This window comes from Tenebrio molitor, chromosome 6 (assembly GCF_963966145.1).
Source record: "Tenebrio molitor chromosome 6, icTenMoli1.1, whole genome shotgun sequence".
NCBI lineage: Eukaryota > Metazoa > Arthropoda > Insecta > Coleoptera > Tenebrionidae > Tenebrio > Tenebrio molitor.
Genome location: NC_091051.1, coordinates 12,313,407 through 12,328,703, shown reverse-complemented (window position 1 = coordinate 12,328,703; position 15,297 = coordinate 12,313,407). Strand labels below are relative to the sequence as shown.

The 15,297-nt window shown below is 34.4% G+C and overlaps 4 protein-coding genes across 4 annotated transcripts; 2 read left to right on the top strand and 2 right to left on the bottom strand.

Annotated features, from left to right (window-relative positions):
- Window positions 1-258: 258 nt before the first annotated feature.
- Window positions 259-1,114, top strand: san (Probable N-acetyltransferase san). Its single transcript, XM_069050816.1, has 3 exons — window positions 259-409; window positions 459-782; window positions 831-1,114. The coding sequence occupies exons 1-3, from the start codon at window positions 402-404 to the stop codon at window positions 994-996; spliced, it is 498 nt and encodes a 165-aa protein (XP_068906917.1). The 5' UTR covers window positions 259-401; the 3' UTR covers window positions 997-1,114.
- Window positions 1,006-3,356, bottom strand: LOC138133020 (bone morphogenetic protein 7-like). Its single transcript, XM_069050803.1, has 4 exons — window positions 2,990-3,356; window positions 2,538-2,933; window positions 1,502-1,670; window positions 1,006-1,449 (listed from the first exon to the last, which is right to left on the bottom strand). Exons 1-4 carry the CDS (start codon window positions 3,203-3,205, stop codon window positions 1,121-1,123), a joined length of 1,110 nt encoding a protein of 369 aa, XP_068906904.1. The 5' UTR covers window positions 3,206-3,356; the 3' UTR covers window positions 1,006-1,120.
- A 39-nt stretch (window positions 3,357-3,395) lies between these two features.
- Window positions 3,396-4,849, top strand: Mulk (acylglycerol kinase-like protein Mulk). The gene is made up of 4 exons (XM_069050802.1): window positions 3,396-3,538; window positions 3,592-3,938; window positions 3,987-4,383; window positions 4,438-4,849. Exons 1-4 carry the CDS (start codon window positions 3,429-3,431, stop codon window positions 4,832-4,834), a joined length of 1,251 nt encoding a protein of 416 aa, XP_068906903.1. The 5' UTR covers window positions 3,396-3,428; the 3' UTR covers window positions 4,835-4,849.
- Window positions 4,850-7,148: 2,299 nt separating this feature from the next.
- Window positions 7,149-9,310, bottom strand: LOC138133565 (TBC1 domain family member 19). Its single transcript, XM_069051511.1, has 8 exons — window positions 9,099-9,310; window positions 8,665-8,970; window positions 8,521-8,612; window positions 8,413-8,470; window positions 8,131-8,361; window positions 7,782-8,079; window positions 7,525-7,726; window positions 7,149-7,478 (listed from the first exon to the last, which is right to left on the bottom strand). The coding sequence occupies exons 1-8, from the start codon at window positions 9,198-9,200 to the stop codon at window positions 7,223-7,225; spliced, it is 1,545 nt and encodes a 514-aa protein (XP_068907612.1). The 5' UTR covers window positions 9,201-9,310; the 3' UTR covers window positions 7,149-7,222.
- Window positions 9,311-15,297: the final 5,987 nt, after the last annotated feature.

Sequence of the window (15,297 nt, the reverse complement as noted above, 5' to 3'; positions counted from 1 at the left end):
TATAACACGATAAATTACTTATCTTTGACCAAATAAATGTATAAAATTATCCTAGTTCGATCGCTCATGTTGGCAATAAATTTTGGCGCATTTGTGAACATGAAAAGCAGCTTCAAAGGAAACAGACCCCTTATTAACGCATTTAAATTTAATCGAGACCTACTTATTCCCCGTTTCAAATTGTATCGAATTTCATTTTACATTATTGGACGGATTTAATTTTTAAATCTGATTATTTATTTATGAGCTGGTAAAGAAAGAGTGAGACAGACGAAACAGGTAGCGACACTTTAGTCACATCCATCCATCCATCTTAGTTTTTTTGACATATAACTCTTTGCAATCTAATTTTGAAGTTTGTGGTTAAATTATATCAGTAATTTATTAAATAAGTTTTTAAAATGACCCGGTAACACGTGCACAAAGTACATTTATAAAAAATAACAGTTGCGTTGTAGGGCTAATATAGAGTTAGGAAACGTAACCCCACATAACATCAAACAGTTAAAGCGCCTAAACAGCGTGGTTTTTCCCGTTTCATATAACGACAAATTTTACAAAGACGTTTTGGAGGCAGGAGAACTAGCCAAATTAGCCTACTACAATGATATAGTAGTAGGTGCTGTATGTTGTCGAATCGACACCTCAGAGAAAACCAGACGGTTGTATATAATGACTTTAGGATGTTTGTACCCATATCGTAGGCTTGGTATAGGAACTTTGATGGTTCAGCACGTCTTATACTATGTTGAACAAGATGGCAATTTTGACAGCATATTTCTGTAAGAATTAATTTTTTTAACGCATAAAAACTACCAATTTTTTTCTAGACATGTACAAGTAAACAATGAGGGAGCCATAGACTTTTACAAAAAATTCGGTTTTGAAATTGTTGAAACCAAAGAACATTACTACAAGAGAATAGAACCAGCAGATGCCCACGTTCTACAGAAAACTTTAAGGAAAAAAGGGCAAAGTAATGGGACTGCTGAATAAACCATACCATTTGATTTTATGATCTTTTATTAGGTTTTTTTTTTGTTACAGTATTTTTAAAATCAATCATTGTAAAATATTGTTTTTTCCAATAATAAAGTTTGTTTTAAAGCACAAATTCATTTCATCGACAACCACAAGCAGATGCAATCATATCTTCATATGGTTTAATGACAATGTTACCGCTTTTGTCATAAAACATTATTGTCAAACGTGAATACTGAACTGGAATACAACATAGGGATTTCCTTGCAAATTCTGGTGCAGAATTTGTAACTTTTCTGTGATTTGGTAAGTCTTGACTTCTATAACATGTCCCAAAACAATTAAAAGCGTGGTACCCTGGAGGAGCTATTATAAATTTCATCCAGTTTAATTTTGTAAAGTCGATGTAAAAGTCGTTTTTCCGACATAAATGATTCTGACTTACGGATTCAGAGCTTTTAGCGAAATCTAGAAAGTGAATGTTAAGTAAACATTAAGCTATATTGGGCTTGAAACTAACCGTCTTCAGATGATTCTGATTTTAATATAAGAAACGTCCTAAAATTGTCTACATTCGTGTCTTTAAAAAAACTGAACTGTTCTTCGTTTGGTTTGGCAATCGTTATAAATAAAAATAAATCCTTTCGTTCGATTAACGAATTTTGTATCGTATTAGTTAGTTTAAAAACCTAAAAAATGAAATAAAAAACATCTATTGTACAAAAAATTTAGTGTTACGGAAATGTACAGTTGCATATGTAGACTCCAGCCGTTTACTGTGGATACATTAGGTGGGGGAAACCTGCGCGGTCCAAATATTCCAGTGCCGTAGAAAAACCAGTGCGTCCCATAGAAGTGGTTTATATAAAAACATGTATAGTTAAACAATTTATATTAAGTTTGATGCACAATTAAGTATTGTATTCGTTGCTAGTGATTTAAAAACGGGTGATATAAATAATCGTCGTCTGCGCCGATAATAACAAGTCGTGCCATTCGATGTGAAATGGCCACCAGAGGCACTTGGATCGCGAATGAATGCAAACTGTAATACCTACGAAAGGTTCTCAACTAGAATAAATGTCGATCGTCAATTCGTCATTGATTGCCAAAATAACGTAACTACAATAAGAACTTCAATCATAATCGGTGCAAATCATTTTGTGATATTAATTTGTGTTCGCGAGAAACAGCTAGACATGGGAAGGGTTCGAAACTCGAATAAATATCAACCGTTAATCAGTCATTGATTGTCAAAATAACAAATACACTAAGAACTTCAATCACAATCAGTGCAAAATCAATTTGTGTTCGCTAGAAACAGCTAGACATTTAAATCTTGACAATTCGAATAAATTTTTCCTTCTGTAATTTCTGTAATACTATTACAGTTTCCCATAACGCGCGAGGTGGTGACATCTACCGATATTTTGCCGGCAAATGCCAAACACCCTTATTTCCTAATAATGGACTGGTCGAACAAAAAAGCGTTGTTGCGCATCCCCACCGAATGTATCCTCACTAAACGGCTGGAGTCTAACTAATGTTTTATTTACCTGCCAACCACTATCAGCTTGATAGATGTAAATAACATTGAGTAACTTCTGTGCATCCGGGTTTATTAAAGAAGTTTCGTTGAAGTAACTGTTTTCCATCTGGTACAATCTCAGTATAAGAGACTTTTGAAACAAGTTTTTGTCAGTAACTTTGAAATAAAAATGTAGTTCTACATTAGACATGTTCTCGTTTGTGCTTATGTCGCTCAAATTAAATCTAAGAATCGTGGAATTTTGAGGATTTGCATTAAACAAAATTCTAATCGGATCAGTCAAATCGTCCGCAACTGCTTCATAAAATTTGTAAATATAAGAAGGCAATTTACGTCTGCTAATATTTTTCCAGTTATAATCCCATTCCGGATCTAAAAGAGGGTGCGTCTGCACTTCGTTACTCTAGAACATAAAAAAAGAATGAAGTAAAAGTGATTCCTCGAGTTTTATTAACTTACGTTATATTTTCTGCGCGTTATGTTATTTCGGAGCTCACTCAAATATACTCCAGATGGGTAATTAGAAGCCGAATTATTCAAGTTTAAACGATTGCGTACCATGAATTCATTGCTAGTTTTATTTAAATGAAAATAATAAGTTTTTGCTTCAGTTTTGAATCCTGCAAGGATGAAACTTAAAGCAATGATATAAGAACCGACTGTTATGGACCACATTTTAAAGAAAACTATGATGCAATTTTAAAATTATGATTTATTAAATACGCCCAAGACGTTTAGGAAGTTGTAAATTCCTCAATTTAAGCGACAATTTGAAAAATTAGTAACAATCCAAGGGAGTAATTTTTCTAAATTTGAGGGGGACGAGGATGGATGGATGGATGACAGAGATGGAGAGTAAGGTGAGGTTATGTTGAGGTGTGTTTGAAGTGAATTTGTTATGGCATTTGTGATTAAAACAGTAAAAACTTTGAGAAATAATTGGAAAAAATCAACGTTTGCGGCCGTAGCCTTAACGTATGGTTATGGATATGCAAAGGAATATTTTGAGTTAGTAAACATAACCTCAATTATTCTAGTCACTTTGAAATGAACATTTTTAGGACTCAGGAGTTGATGAGAGTTTATTGCGAGAGGGCGGCAAAATTCGGAGAACACCCAATTAAAGTGGACGTTGAGCCACGCACTGTCACTATAATTTTAAATCCTAGTGCAAATAAACGTAAAGCGACTGATGAGTTTGAAAAGTATTGCGCTCCGTTGTTGCATTTGGCCGGCATTTGTGTAAACGTAGTTAAGACCGAATCTGAAGGTCACGCCAAAAATTTAATTAACAGCATAGAAAACACCGACGCTATTGTCGTTGCCGGTGGTGACGGCACTTTATCAGAAGTCATTACAGGATTGTTGAGGCGAACAAATGAGAACACCAATGGATTAATACCACTGGGTAAGAAGCGCGTTGCACTTAAACTAAGTTAAAAATAGTGAATTTAAGGCATTTTACCCTTGGGGAAAACAAATTCAGTAGCCAAAGTTCTCTTTCCGACTGGAGACCACCTAGAAAAAGTGCGCGCGTTAGCTGATGCCACTATGGCGGTGGTCGAGGAGGTTGTCAAACCTATAGATATTTTAAAAGTTGAAGTGTTGGAAAGTGACAATAAACCAATTTACGCAGTAGCGGGGATTAAATGGGGGGCGTATAGAGACGCAGAAACTAAAAAAGATAGTTACTGGGTATACGGGAGATTCAGGAAATACGCGACGTATCTATTTAATGGATACAAAAGTAATCTGACGTGGGATTGTAAAGCGTCTCTTAACTACAGTCCTCCATGTACTGGTTGTTCAAATTGTATCAAATCTCAGTCCCATCAAAAGAAATGGTTTCAAAGGTAAGTCAGCGCTTTATCGTTGAACACAGACGTTTTTCTTAAGTAATTGTTCAGGTTTGCAAAAGATCAGCAGCCCAGTTACTCTAATGTGATCAACCCAGATTGTCACACAATCCAGCAAAAAGATATATCAACCGTTGACTTTACTCTTTCCATACCTAATCTTAATTCCAACAAAGAAACGCCAAAGCTGGTGGCGAATATAGGACCAAAAACTGTCGACTATTTTGATTTTGTCAAAGAAGGGTGGAAGTCAGAGAACGGACGAATGCGCGATGTTGAAGAAGTTATTGAAGCGCGGTCTATTGAAATTCAGCCGAAAGTGACCAATAAGAGTGACAGTGAGGGATGGTTTTCTATAGACAATGAAAACTACGAACTGAAGCCTATTAAGGTTACCGTGTTACCTAAACTAATTAAGGTTTTTTGTAGAAAAGAGAATTTACAATAAAATATTTTTTGTTTATTGTTTTTTTTTTTTTTTAAGAAGGTACAATCTCGACCTCTTCTCTTGTTTTTCAGAGAGTTATAGTTGAAATCTTGCATATTTCGTATATTTACGTTACACAGGTAGTCTTGCAACAGAATTATCTCTTTGACCTAACAATAACAACTCAAGAGAGATAGTGGTCTGGACTACAATGTCAAAATAAGATTCACTACGTTGTATAACGTAAATTCGGTTTCGGCTAATTTCGGCTGAAAATAAGAGTTTCGGTTTCGGCCAAAAATCGGCCGAACTTTCGGCTCCAACCAAACTGTTTTTCGTCGTGTCTCGCTCGTTGTTGATTTGATTTATTAAGTAAAACCTATAATTTTTTAATAAAGTCAGAGAAGTTATTTTTTAGTTTGATTTATAATAAAAATAGTAAGCATAAAGATCTTTTTGTTTATTTTTGGATTGAAGACAGACAAAGATTACAAAGGTTTATGTCCAAAAAGTAACTGAATTCAAAAGTTTCGGTTTCGGCCGAAACTGTAACAGAGGCCGAAATTCGATTTCGGTTGGAAAACATGGTTTCCATCGGACACTACATATAACACCAGCCATCAGAGTTAATTAAAGTGACTATGAAATCCCCCGAAGTGTAGTTTTTTTTCTTGTTTAGTTATGCTTAAAACCACTTCAGTTTATTATAGTTTTATAATAAAGTTCATTCACGTTGGATTTTCCTCATCAAGGTCAAATTATTTAATTTTTTGGCAGTGTGATATTTACTTCAATAATATTTTAGTTGTGTATGTCGAATGTCGCCAATACGGGCTAATAAAGTAACCATGTCATGCGTAGACTGTAGAGGTTAGGTCGAGATAGGTGTTTTTCAGTTCTTGGCCACATTTAATTAACGCAATTTTCAAATTAGCTGTTTTAAAACCTTCTTTTTTCTTTCCGTCATGGTAAAATTAACCAGGCATAGGATAGGAATAGAATTTTATGAAAAAAATCTGTGACTTTATTCACATGTCAAACTAAGATTCAAAATTAAAGATGTCAAATCGCTCTAACACGATAATGTGGAAATTACTAGGAAAAGAGGTGCAGGTTTGCAACATGACAACAATTTGACAGGGAAAATCCAACGTGAATGAACTTTAGTTATTTATCTACGATCGCGTAAAAAGTAGGCACTTTTTGCACTAAAAATCGTTGTCAAAGTTGACGTTTAGAGAAACTGACGGAATCGTTCTCTAAAAGTTTTAGAGCACGATTTCTCGCTTTTATGGCACAGAACTATCAGAATACAACAATCGAATTTGTTGGAAACATTGTTTAGGTTGCTAAACGACGTGGTTCTCAAACGACTTTGGTTATTCATGAAATATTGAACCAACGAATTATTTTATACAAATTTATGTTGAAACCGGTGTGATGATCTCACGATCGTAGATAAAATGTTGTAAGACATACGTGTAAAAAGTTCCGTTGTTGCACTTACATCTTTCTAAAATACTCCCTCGTATCTCGGTCGTATTTTAAACCCGTTCGTGCAATAAAGGATAACTTTTTACACTTATATCTTAATAGTTATTTATGGTATAAGTGGGTTATTTAAGATATTACCCACGAGAGGTATTTGTAACCTACGAGGGCTTGCCCGAGTAGGTTATTACCTCGAGTGGGTAGTACTTAATAACCCACGTATGCCATACAACGTTTTATCCAATATTCCAAAATTTTTAGATAATGACATTATTGATGAAATTCTGCTCCCGATGGGTTATGAACGTTAATAACCCACGGTGCTAATGGCAACGTGGGTTATGTATGTTATAACCCACGGTGCAAATGGCAACGTGGGTTAAAACAACAGACTAGTTATAGCCCAGTTTACTCAATTAAAACTAACTAGTAAAACACGATATTACTATTGAATGTTGGATAAATAACTATTATTGCTTTCAACTGTCATAAATTCTCATTTTTCTCCTTTGGAAACTGACTCCTAACTGCTCTAAAGCAAAAAATAGCAGATAACCAACCGTTGCCCTAGACAACACATTCAAAGTGACATTTCTTGGAAAATTTGTCAAAACTGTCAAAAGCAAATGCGAAATCATTTTTAATAGATTTGGAAGCTTTGGGGACGTCGTTTCAAACGATAAAAGTTTGTACGCAACTTGTTTCTGTGCAAATTGGGCTTTTCTAATTGCCCTCGAGGCCTTAAAATCCTCGCTATGCTCGTATTTCAATCTGGCCTCTCGGGCAATTAGAAAAGCCCAATTTACACAGAACCTCGTTGCATAAAATAAATTAAACAGTCCGATTTAATATTGCAATAACTTTAATAAAACTGATGCGAAATTACAAAATGGCAGTGTTTACTAGCTTCCCAACAATTTAATCTTTCAAAAGTGACATTTGCAATAACGGTATAACAGAAATCGAAGACAAATCCGCTAAAACGGCTTCAATATTTTGTAACGTATTCACCTTCAACAAATTATCTTTCCGAAACACTAGAATTACGAGGGCTAACAACGGTATAATTTCTAACGAATCGTATGCAAGAATTAAATCCCACAAGTTCAACAACTGTTCCGGTGGCAAATGGCCACTGAACGCTCGCATAATCCATTTGATAACCACTCTAACCCTGCAACGATTCCATTAAAACATTCAAAACTCGAAACGCAACTTACGGATGAATTTGACATTTTCTGAAGTGGTGCCACAAGCTGGGCTCGAAACACTGTAACATCTTTTCGTACTGAAGACACAACGAAACGACTCCTTGAGGATTTCCGCAGACGCGGTGCAAACGGTGGAAATAACGCACGTAGAATGTACGGAAAACGAAGTAAAGTTGCACGGGATCGTCGTACAAATAGCAGAAAGGAGCAGCTTAAAATTGATGATGAGTTAACATATCAGAAACGGTGGAAGTGTGAAAGCATACCATACATTGTGAACCCGTGAAAGGGTATGACCCCGCTTGGTGGGAAAATAATAGTGTTTTCGGTATTGCTTTGCTTGCCTTTGATTACCACTTGCATAAAGCCCGGTTGAGTGGAGAGATCTTTCAAAACATCACCGTCTCGAGAAAAACACAACAACACTTGGTACAATACATCTTCAAATACGAAATATTGGTCGTCGTTAGATGCAGTCAGATTGATATCTTTGATTATCAACTTATCGATCATCAAGTCGTACTGAAGAACACTTTCTTTTAGAGACTCAAAATACGAATAGTGCTGCAAAAGTCATTTCTCGTAAGTGGGAAGGGCTTTCTGTGATGCACTTACGTATGGTTTGACCTCGGCCCCCAGAATTAGCGTCCAAATTTTTGCCCTTAAACACTGGGGACATCCTTTTTTCAGAAATTCTTGAGCTATGGGTGCGTAATTTTTTGTTAACACTTTTTCACCGAGAATCATACGTTCCGCCTCCAAAGCGCTGTAATGCGTAGAAGACAACATTGATGAGTTTATTCCCAGAATTTGTTCGCCTCTGGAAAGTTCTAAATAGAGGCATCTCTATAAAAATTCTTCTTCACTTGAGAGTCTCTACGTGTTGTCAAAACTTACCAAGTCTGCTAAATTCTTCACTTTTAAAGGCATTTGCGCAAATTCCCATTTTGGAGAACTAGAACAAATAACATAATTAGATTCAACACTTTCTTGTGGCATAGATACCCTTTATTTCTTGTAGTCGGTCCTTTGAGATTCAAAAGAACTTCTAAAAAATCTTTGGGCGCATATACTGGGCGGTACTTGTGAATGTCAACCTTCGGTTCAAGGTAGTTTAGTTTGTGTTTTGAGTTGTTTTGGGTATAATACCTCGTAATTGCTGAGCTCACCCCACTTATTGGCAAGTTCTTCTTTTTCCGAAACAGTTCTGACTTTTGCTAGATTTATTCCGAGTTCTGTACACATCGAATTGAGCGATTTATGTATCCTTTTGTCCCAGTGAATCTGTGATTTTCTGAAAAACGTATCGTGTGGACAGGCAATCTCTTTTTTTTTCGTTTTCATCCAGTGATACACGTTGTTTCTCAGACCGGCATCTAGACCATTATCTTTCATGGCTTTTAGTAAACTATCTTTGAAGTCGTCATACTTTACACTGGGAGTGGAAACCAATTTCTGAAACATGATTTAACAAAAAACTTGAATTTGACACAACTTTTCTACGCCATTTATTGACATGACGGTCTTGACATGGTGTAAATCAAACGGATCAAACAGTACTGTAAGAAACAAAAGTTGTCAACCTGTAAGTCTCGGAAGAGAGCCTGATAGGATGGCGACGACTTAAAATCTTCACATATCTTTATGGCAGTGTGGTGGATGCTTTTATCCTTGATATCATCCATTGGTCGATGAACAAATTAGACACATCACTTTGTAGCAGGCTCTGTTGAAGATTGTTGAAGAGTTGCTTAGCAACTATTGATTAGTCGAATGGTAAGTAAGGTAGGTAATAATTTAAATTTTGCTATTTTCGTCTCTTATAAACAGGTAAACATCCATCCTAAAAAATTTCCGTCAAGTTAGTCAATCCAAAACAATTATTTCCTCAAATATAAAATTGATTATATTTTCATTTCTAATTATTTCAGGGGCGGACTGCGTCATAATCTTTCTTACAGTTGGCTTCAAAAAAAAAACAGGAAATGAAATTTGATCTAATCTGAACTGAAAATTTAATTTGTCAATTAATGTCAATTTGTGTCTGTTTGACAGTAGTATTTCTGACACATAAGTGCAGTTTTTTAACCTAAATTCTAAAAGGCCGTTTCAAACTATAAAAATTTAATAAAATCTGACAGAACTTTTTCTGACAGTTCCCGTTTTTTTTGAAACCAACCGTACTTCCTAAAATTGTATTTTGTGCTTTTAGTACAGAAAAAGAATCAAAACCAAAAAATTAAAGCATTTATTTACTTATGTCGCATTTTTTTTTAATTTAAATAATATTAAATTTTTATAAATATTATTTTTTGTTCTCTCAGAATTTGAGAATTTGCTCCTGTGTGAACCGATTTTGATAAATGTCACAACTTGTCAAAACGAAACGTCAAGTTAATTTTACAGATTTTAAGCGATTTGGAGCCTTTAAAAGGGGCTCGTCGAACAAAAAAACGTTGTATTCAACTCGTGTAAATTGGGCTTTTTTTGGCATGAGTAGGTCAGTTTAAAACGCGAGTGAAACAAGAGTTTTAAAGGCCCACAAGTGCCAAAAATAATGACAATATACAGGATCTAAAATGCGTCTGATCATTTTAACACGTGTCGGAGCTTGTTAAATTAAACGTTTTTTCTATTTGAATTTTTTACGAAAAAGCGTTATAAATTAATTTAAAATTTGGAATAAATTCGTCATCAAAATGTATACTCGCCCATGGGTAAGGGCGCAAATTTTTTGTTGTAATAGAAACGGAACCATGTCAAAAAAATTACATTTTTATAAAAAATAGTAAATAATTAAAATTAAAATTCTCATGGGTACAAAAAATAGAGACTCGTTAATCACACAAAACGACTCGTTTGGTAAAAATTGGGGGTCAAAAAAATCTTGGAAAACTTGCGAATTTTGCAAAATGTTTATAAGTTATAAGTCAGTACAGAAATGTTTCATTTCAGTACACCTGTATTTATTGGGTGTTATGGAAACCCACGTAATAAATTTAACCACCAATAGGACAAAATAAAAAATTTTTTATTTATCATTTTTTCCGCAAATTCTTCCAAACCGAGTTAAAATTAAGTATAATTTGAACTCTAAAATGCACACCCGCTCATGTGTTTACACATCCATTGAAAACGAAGGACGAAAAAAAATTAAATTACTCGAATGAAAAACAGTAAAAACTGCGATCGTTCTTTCTTCAAAAAACTCTAAAGTTTTTACCACACAAAAACATTTTCACTCACTCTTTCGTTTCAATTGATGATTATTCCATGAGCGAAGTGTCAAATTAAGGGTTAGAAAAATGTAAAAAAAATTCGATCAAAAAAGATCAATATGTAAAAAATGTTTATTTTAAAGAGTTCTATTGGTGATTAAATTTTTTACGTGGACTTCCGTAATATCCTGTATGTATCTGAACTCTTTTCTATTACGAAATTTATTTATTTATTTATTTCACAGTTATAATAATTACAATATGTTTCTTATTTTTTATTTTCCCCTTTAAAATTTCGCTTTTGATCTGAAGTAAATATTTTTTTAGAAATAGCAGGTGCATATCCAGACAAAAACATTTTGCTTTTAAATTTGATGTTTTTTGCTACCTACTTTATAAGTTTACAATTCAAGGCCTTTTTATTGGTGTAATCCGTCATTACTAAATAAAATGGAACTTCACGTTAATACTAATTTAGTTAGGTACTCCGCCTTAAAATAGATACAACGTGGGTCCATAACTAAATATGTTTGTAATAATAAATTTCAGCAACAGGAATAGTACCGCAATCTCTTTTTAAAAATTTAAAAATTTTGGACTTAGAGAACACATTGGTGGTTGAAATTCAAAAAGGTATATTATTATACTCATGTCACATCGTGGCGAAATTCCTTAACATTGACACAGAACATAAAACACAAAAAAGTCAAAATGTGGAGGCGAGACGCCGGTAATTATGTTGATAAGCACTGCACTATTACTTGATAGTATTATCCGTAATAGTGCATGTACTCCGGCAAAATTGCCGTGCCGCCGGGTGGAGGTGGGATAGTAAAATTGAAAGATTTAGGTACTACAATGTTGAATTAGTCGTCCATGTTCATTTAAAATAAATAACGCTGCAAGCATTCGGGGCACTTTTCCAGATTCCGCATTATTATCGGAAATTTTTGCATTGTAAATCAAAAATGTTATGTAATATAGCTTGAATACAAATAAATAAATCATAAAAAAAGAATTAGATTTAAAGAACACGGTACTACTCATAATACAACCAACAAACAATCTGCTGTTGTTAGAGTAGTTAACATGTATCTATTACTATTATGTAAGTAATATAAATTTATATTAATATAGTATTTTACAGTAGAAGTCCGTTAGGATAGCCTTTACTGCCGAGCCAGAGATTTTGTGAGACGAGCTCGCAGAGCGAGTCGAATAATACTGGCGAGGCTGTGAAGGCCCTAACGGACGTGTATTGTACAATAGTTTTTGTAATATCTCTACGATTCGTTCACAACTATCTTTTTGAAATACATTTTTTTCGACGCCATCGAAAAAACCGAATGATTATAAGTGTGCGGAGGACGTCGTCATGTCAACCGTTGTTTGTGAAAAAAAATTGTTTCAATGTTGTTTGTCAGATTTGTTCAACGCTTAACTTTCCGTTGAAAATAAACGACTGAAATCAATAAAAAAAACCGCGATCAAGATATTCCCGATGCCCGGATGGCCGCAGAGCAAGTGAGATCATCGTTATTCCCTGCAAAATCGCTCCCGCTCATAACGGACACCCTTAACGGACTCCGGCCGTTATGAGGTTGTTTACATGGTGACAAACAATCCGGAAAGCCACCTTTAACAACTAGGTATTACAAAAACATAATTACATAACATTTTTGTTTTATAATACAAAAATTTCCGATAATATTGCGCAATAATCTGGAAAAGTGCCCCGAATGCTTCCAGCGTTTCCACGTTAAATGGCAAGGGAAATCCTCTCGAAAAGGAAGTTCTTTGATTTTGTATCTATTTGTTTTTAGTAGGAATTTTAAATAAAATTTCCAACAGTGTGTAGCTAAGTACTACTTATTATTAGTGAAAAGTTAGAGAATATACAAAAAATATTCAGATATAAGTACACTCGTAAAATTGAATTTCATAGAAACATTTACTTATATTTTTAACAACAATTACTCATGACAGGATCAAAACCGTCAGAATTGCCATTCTTTTATACCAAAAATTGTATATGAAACTAGATATTTATTAAAAGAAAAACCTTTTGGTTCTAGATGGGCAAGTTTTTTTTTTGGCAAGTTTTGATTCTTGCGTTGTCATCAACAGTGGATATAAGGCCACAACCTAGGGGCACTAAGGCAAAATGGGGGGACGCCTAAGGAAGCCAACGACCATCAACCTAAAAAATTAAAAATGAATTAAACAATTATAAAAAAAATATTATGTTTTTAGGTTTTGTTGTACGAGTATTACGTCTCATGTCTGTTTCACCACTTATAATATTTTTAGTGTTTATTTTATTGGTAGCCGTCTCCATTAGCTTGTATTATTTGGTACATTTTTTTTGATAATGGTATCTACTGCAATTGAATAAAATTTATTACAAATATGGAACGTAAGGGAGTTTGCGATTTTACAGACCCTACAAGGATTATGTATTATCGTGAAATCTCAAAAATTGCATCAGAGGCCAATGACAACATGTCTGGTCTGGTCTGCAGCACGAATTCTGCAACATAATTAGGTAATTTGCTAATTTTTTTCCGTTATACAGGATCGGGCGTCGTATACACACACGCGAGAAATCGCGATTTCTAATTAAATAAAATTGTCGAAATTTTTCACACTTACCTGAGTATTGGAATAGTATATTGTATATCAAGAGTTGAAAATGAAAGATTTCACACGAGTTTGCAGAATTGAGCCACAAGCCGTAGGCGCGTGGCTTAAGCAAACGAGTGTGAAATCGAATTTTCAACACGTGGTATACACGATATTTTTCCGACGACCACAAAAAAAAAACGCTAATATTCGGTATTCCTTCAAACTTCAAATATTATTCGACAGAGCTGCGGACAAAACATACATTGGTGGCCATGGTTACTACAACTGTGTGCAATGATTTCATTGCCCACAGGCTAGAAGGTATCTGATTGGCTAACCAGTTTCATTGCACACGGGTTCGCTATTTGCATGCAATAGCCAACTTTCAATAATAGTTATTTGTGCGAATTTACGCATTTTTCATAGTGGTCATCGGAAAAGGTACATTTAATAATTTTTTGATAATTTTTAACTTACAAACAAAGCCAAAAAAGTAAATTTTATCAAACAGTCAAATTCTGATTTTTATATCTACTAACGTAGGTACCCAGATCAGATTTACTTCCTATAATTATTTACGGAATCAGCGGAAAAAAAACACCATTTAGATTTTGAATTAAACGCAATTTTACATTTTAACTTTGAAAATAATTTTTATGTATGACCTGCTTCTTGTGCTGTTGTAAATTTAAGTGACAATGGGAATTGTCAGTTTTATGGCAAAGATGCTGAAAATGGTCGGAGTAGTGTTGGCAAATTATTATACCATTTGGGTCATAAATTACGCGTCTGGTTTGCGTTTAAATAAAAAAGCGAATTATTTAGCTAACCAAGTCAAAATTTGTAATTGTGCCACCAGGGTTTGATGCACTAGCAGATACAGATTCATTTAGTGCAAAAACTTTATAGGTAAATTAACAGTTAACATCAGAAAACTAACAAAACTATTACGGCCTTATTTATTAACAATTTTTTTTTAATCCTCAAGTATACCTTATCAATAACACTTATTATAGTTAGGTATATTAAATTTCGACAATTTTATTTAATTAGAAGTCGGGATTTCTCGCGTACGCCCGATTCTGTATAATCTTTTCTCATTGTCAGTGTTAACTCAAAGATGTGTCGTTATGAAATATATTTTTTATTTTGCCTTTATAACTTCTTTTCTTTACGACAGTTAAAAGAAGCCCTTTGATTAACTAGCTTAGGGCGCTAAGAATCTATAATCCGCCCTTGATTGTTGTTCACACTTGTGTTGTAAGCACGTCGAGAAAAAATAAATTGCTGAGAATAGTAGTTTATTTGACGAGTTCTAGTGTAAATTGGGATTTTTTGGCACGAACGAGTTAAATACTTACAATGTTTTTTTGTTCGACGAACCCCTTAAAGGCTCCAAATCGCTTAAAATCTTTAAAATTAGCTTGACGTTTTGTTTTAACAAGTGGTATTTATCAAAATCCGTCACATAAGAGAAAATTCTCAAATTCTGACAGTGTCGAACAAAAAAAAGTATTTTTACTTTTTGAAAAATCAAAAATTCTACAATGTTTCCATTATTTATAATCAAAGTCATCTCTCTTGACTCATTTTGAAATAAATAAATCCATAAAATGAGAATTTTGCATTTTTAAGAGTCCTGATGAAGACCGCTGTTGAAACGTCGTATCCAGACCAACACAGAACATGCGCAGTTAACATCACCCAATGCGGTAACTTTCCGTAGAAATTCTAGAACAACGTGTAGCAGCGCCCTCTGAGTTAAATTTAAACGACGTCACATGCAAAAGTGGCCTTGAGACGAGTCTACTTGATTTTATTGGAACGCAACGCCCGAACCACAGCCCGAGCGTTGCTTCCACGCAGTAGCTTGCCGCGTGTAACTCCATATTTACTTCCATCTCCTGGCAACAACCCAAAATCGGCAGTCAGTGAGCGT

Bases quoted from the DNA above. Each gene is read 5' to 3' on its own strand.
- san (XM_069050816.1), top strand. The intron at 783-830 runs GTAAGAATTAAT...ATTTTTTTCTAG, and splicing joins AATTTTGACAGCATATTTCT to ACATGTACAAGTAAACAATG.
- LOC138133020 (XM_069050803.1), bottom strand. From the start codon at position 3,205: ATGTGGTCCATAACAGTCGGTTCTTATATCATTGCTTTAAGTTTCATC. The intron at 2,934-2,989 runs GTAAGTTAATAA...TTTATGTTCTAG, and splicing joins TAACGCGCAGAAAATATAAC to AGTAACGAAGTGCAGACGCA. The intron at 1,450-1,501 runs GTTAGTTTCAAG...TTCACTTTCTAG, and splicing joins ATCAGAATCATCTGAAGACG to ATTTCGCTAAAAGCTCTGAA.
- Mulk (XM_069050802.1), top strand. From the start codon at position 3,429: ATGGCATTTGTGATTAAAACAGTAAAAACTTTGAGAAATAATTGGAAA. The intron at 3,539-3,591 runs GTTAGTAAACAT...GAACATTTTTAG, and splicing joins TATGCAAAGGAATATTTTGA to GACTCAGGAGTTGATGAGAG. The intron at 3,939-3,986 runs GTAAGAAGCGCG...AGTGAATTTAAG, and splicing joins CAATGGATTAATACCACTGG to GCATTTTACCCTTGGGGAAA.
- LOC138133565 (XM_069051511.1), bottom strand. From the start codon at position 9,200: ATGGATGATATCAAGGATAAAAGCATCCACCACACTGCCATAAAGATA. The intron at 8,613-8,664 runs GTATTATACCCA...CTTGAACCGAAG, and splicing joins GTGAGCTCAGCAATTACGAG to GTTGACATTCACAAGTACCG. The intron at 7,479-7,524 runs GTAAGTTGCGTT...GAATCGTTGCAG, and splicing joins AGAAAATGTCAAATTCATCC to GGTTAGAGTGGTTATCAAAT.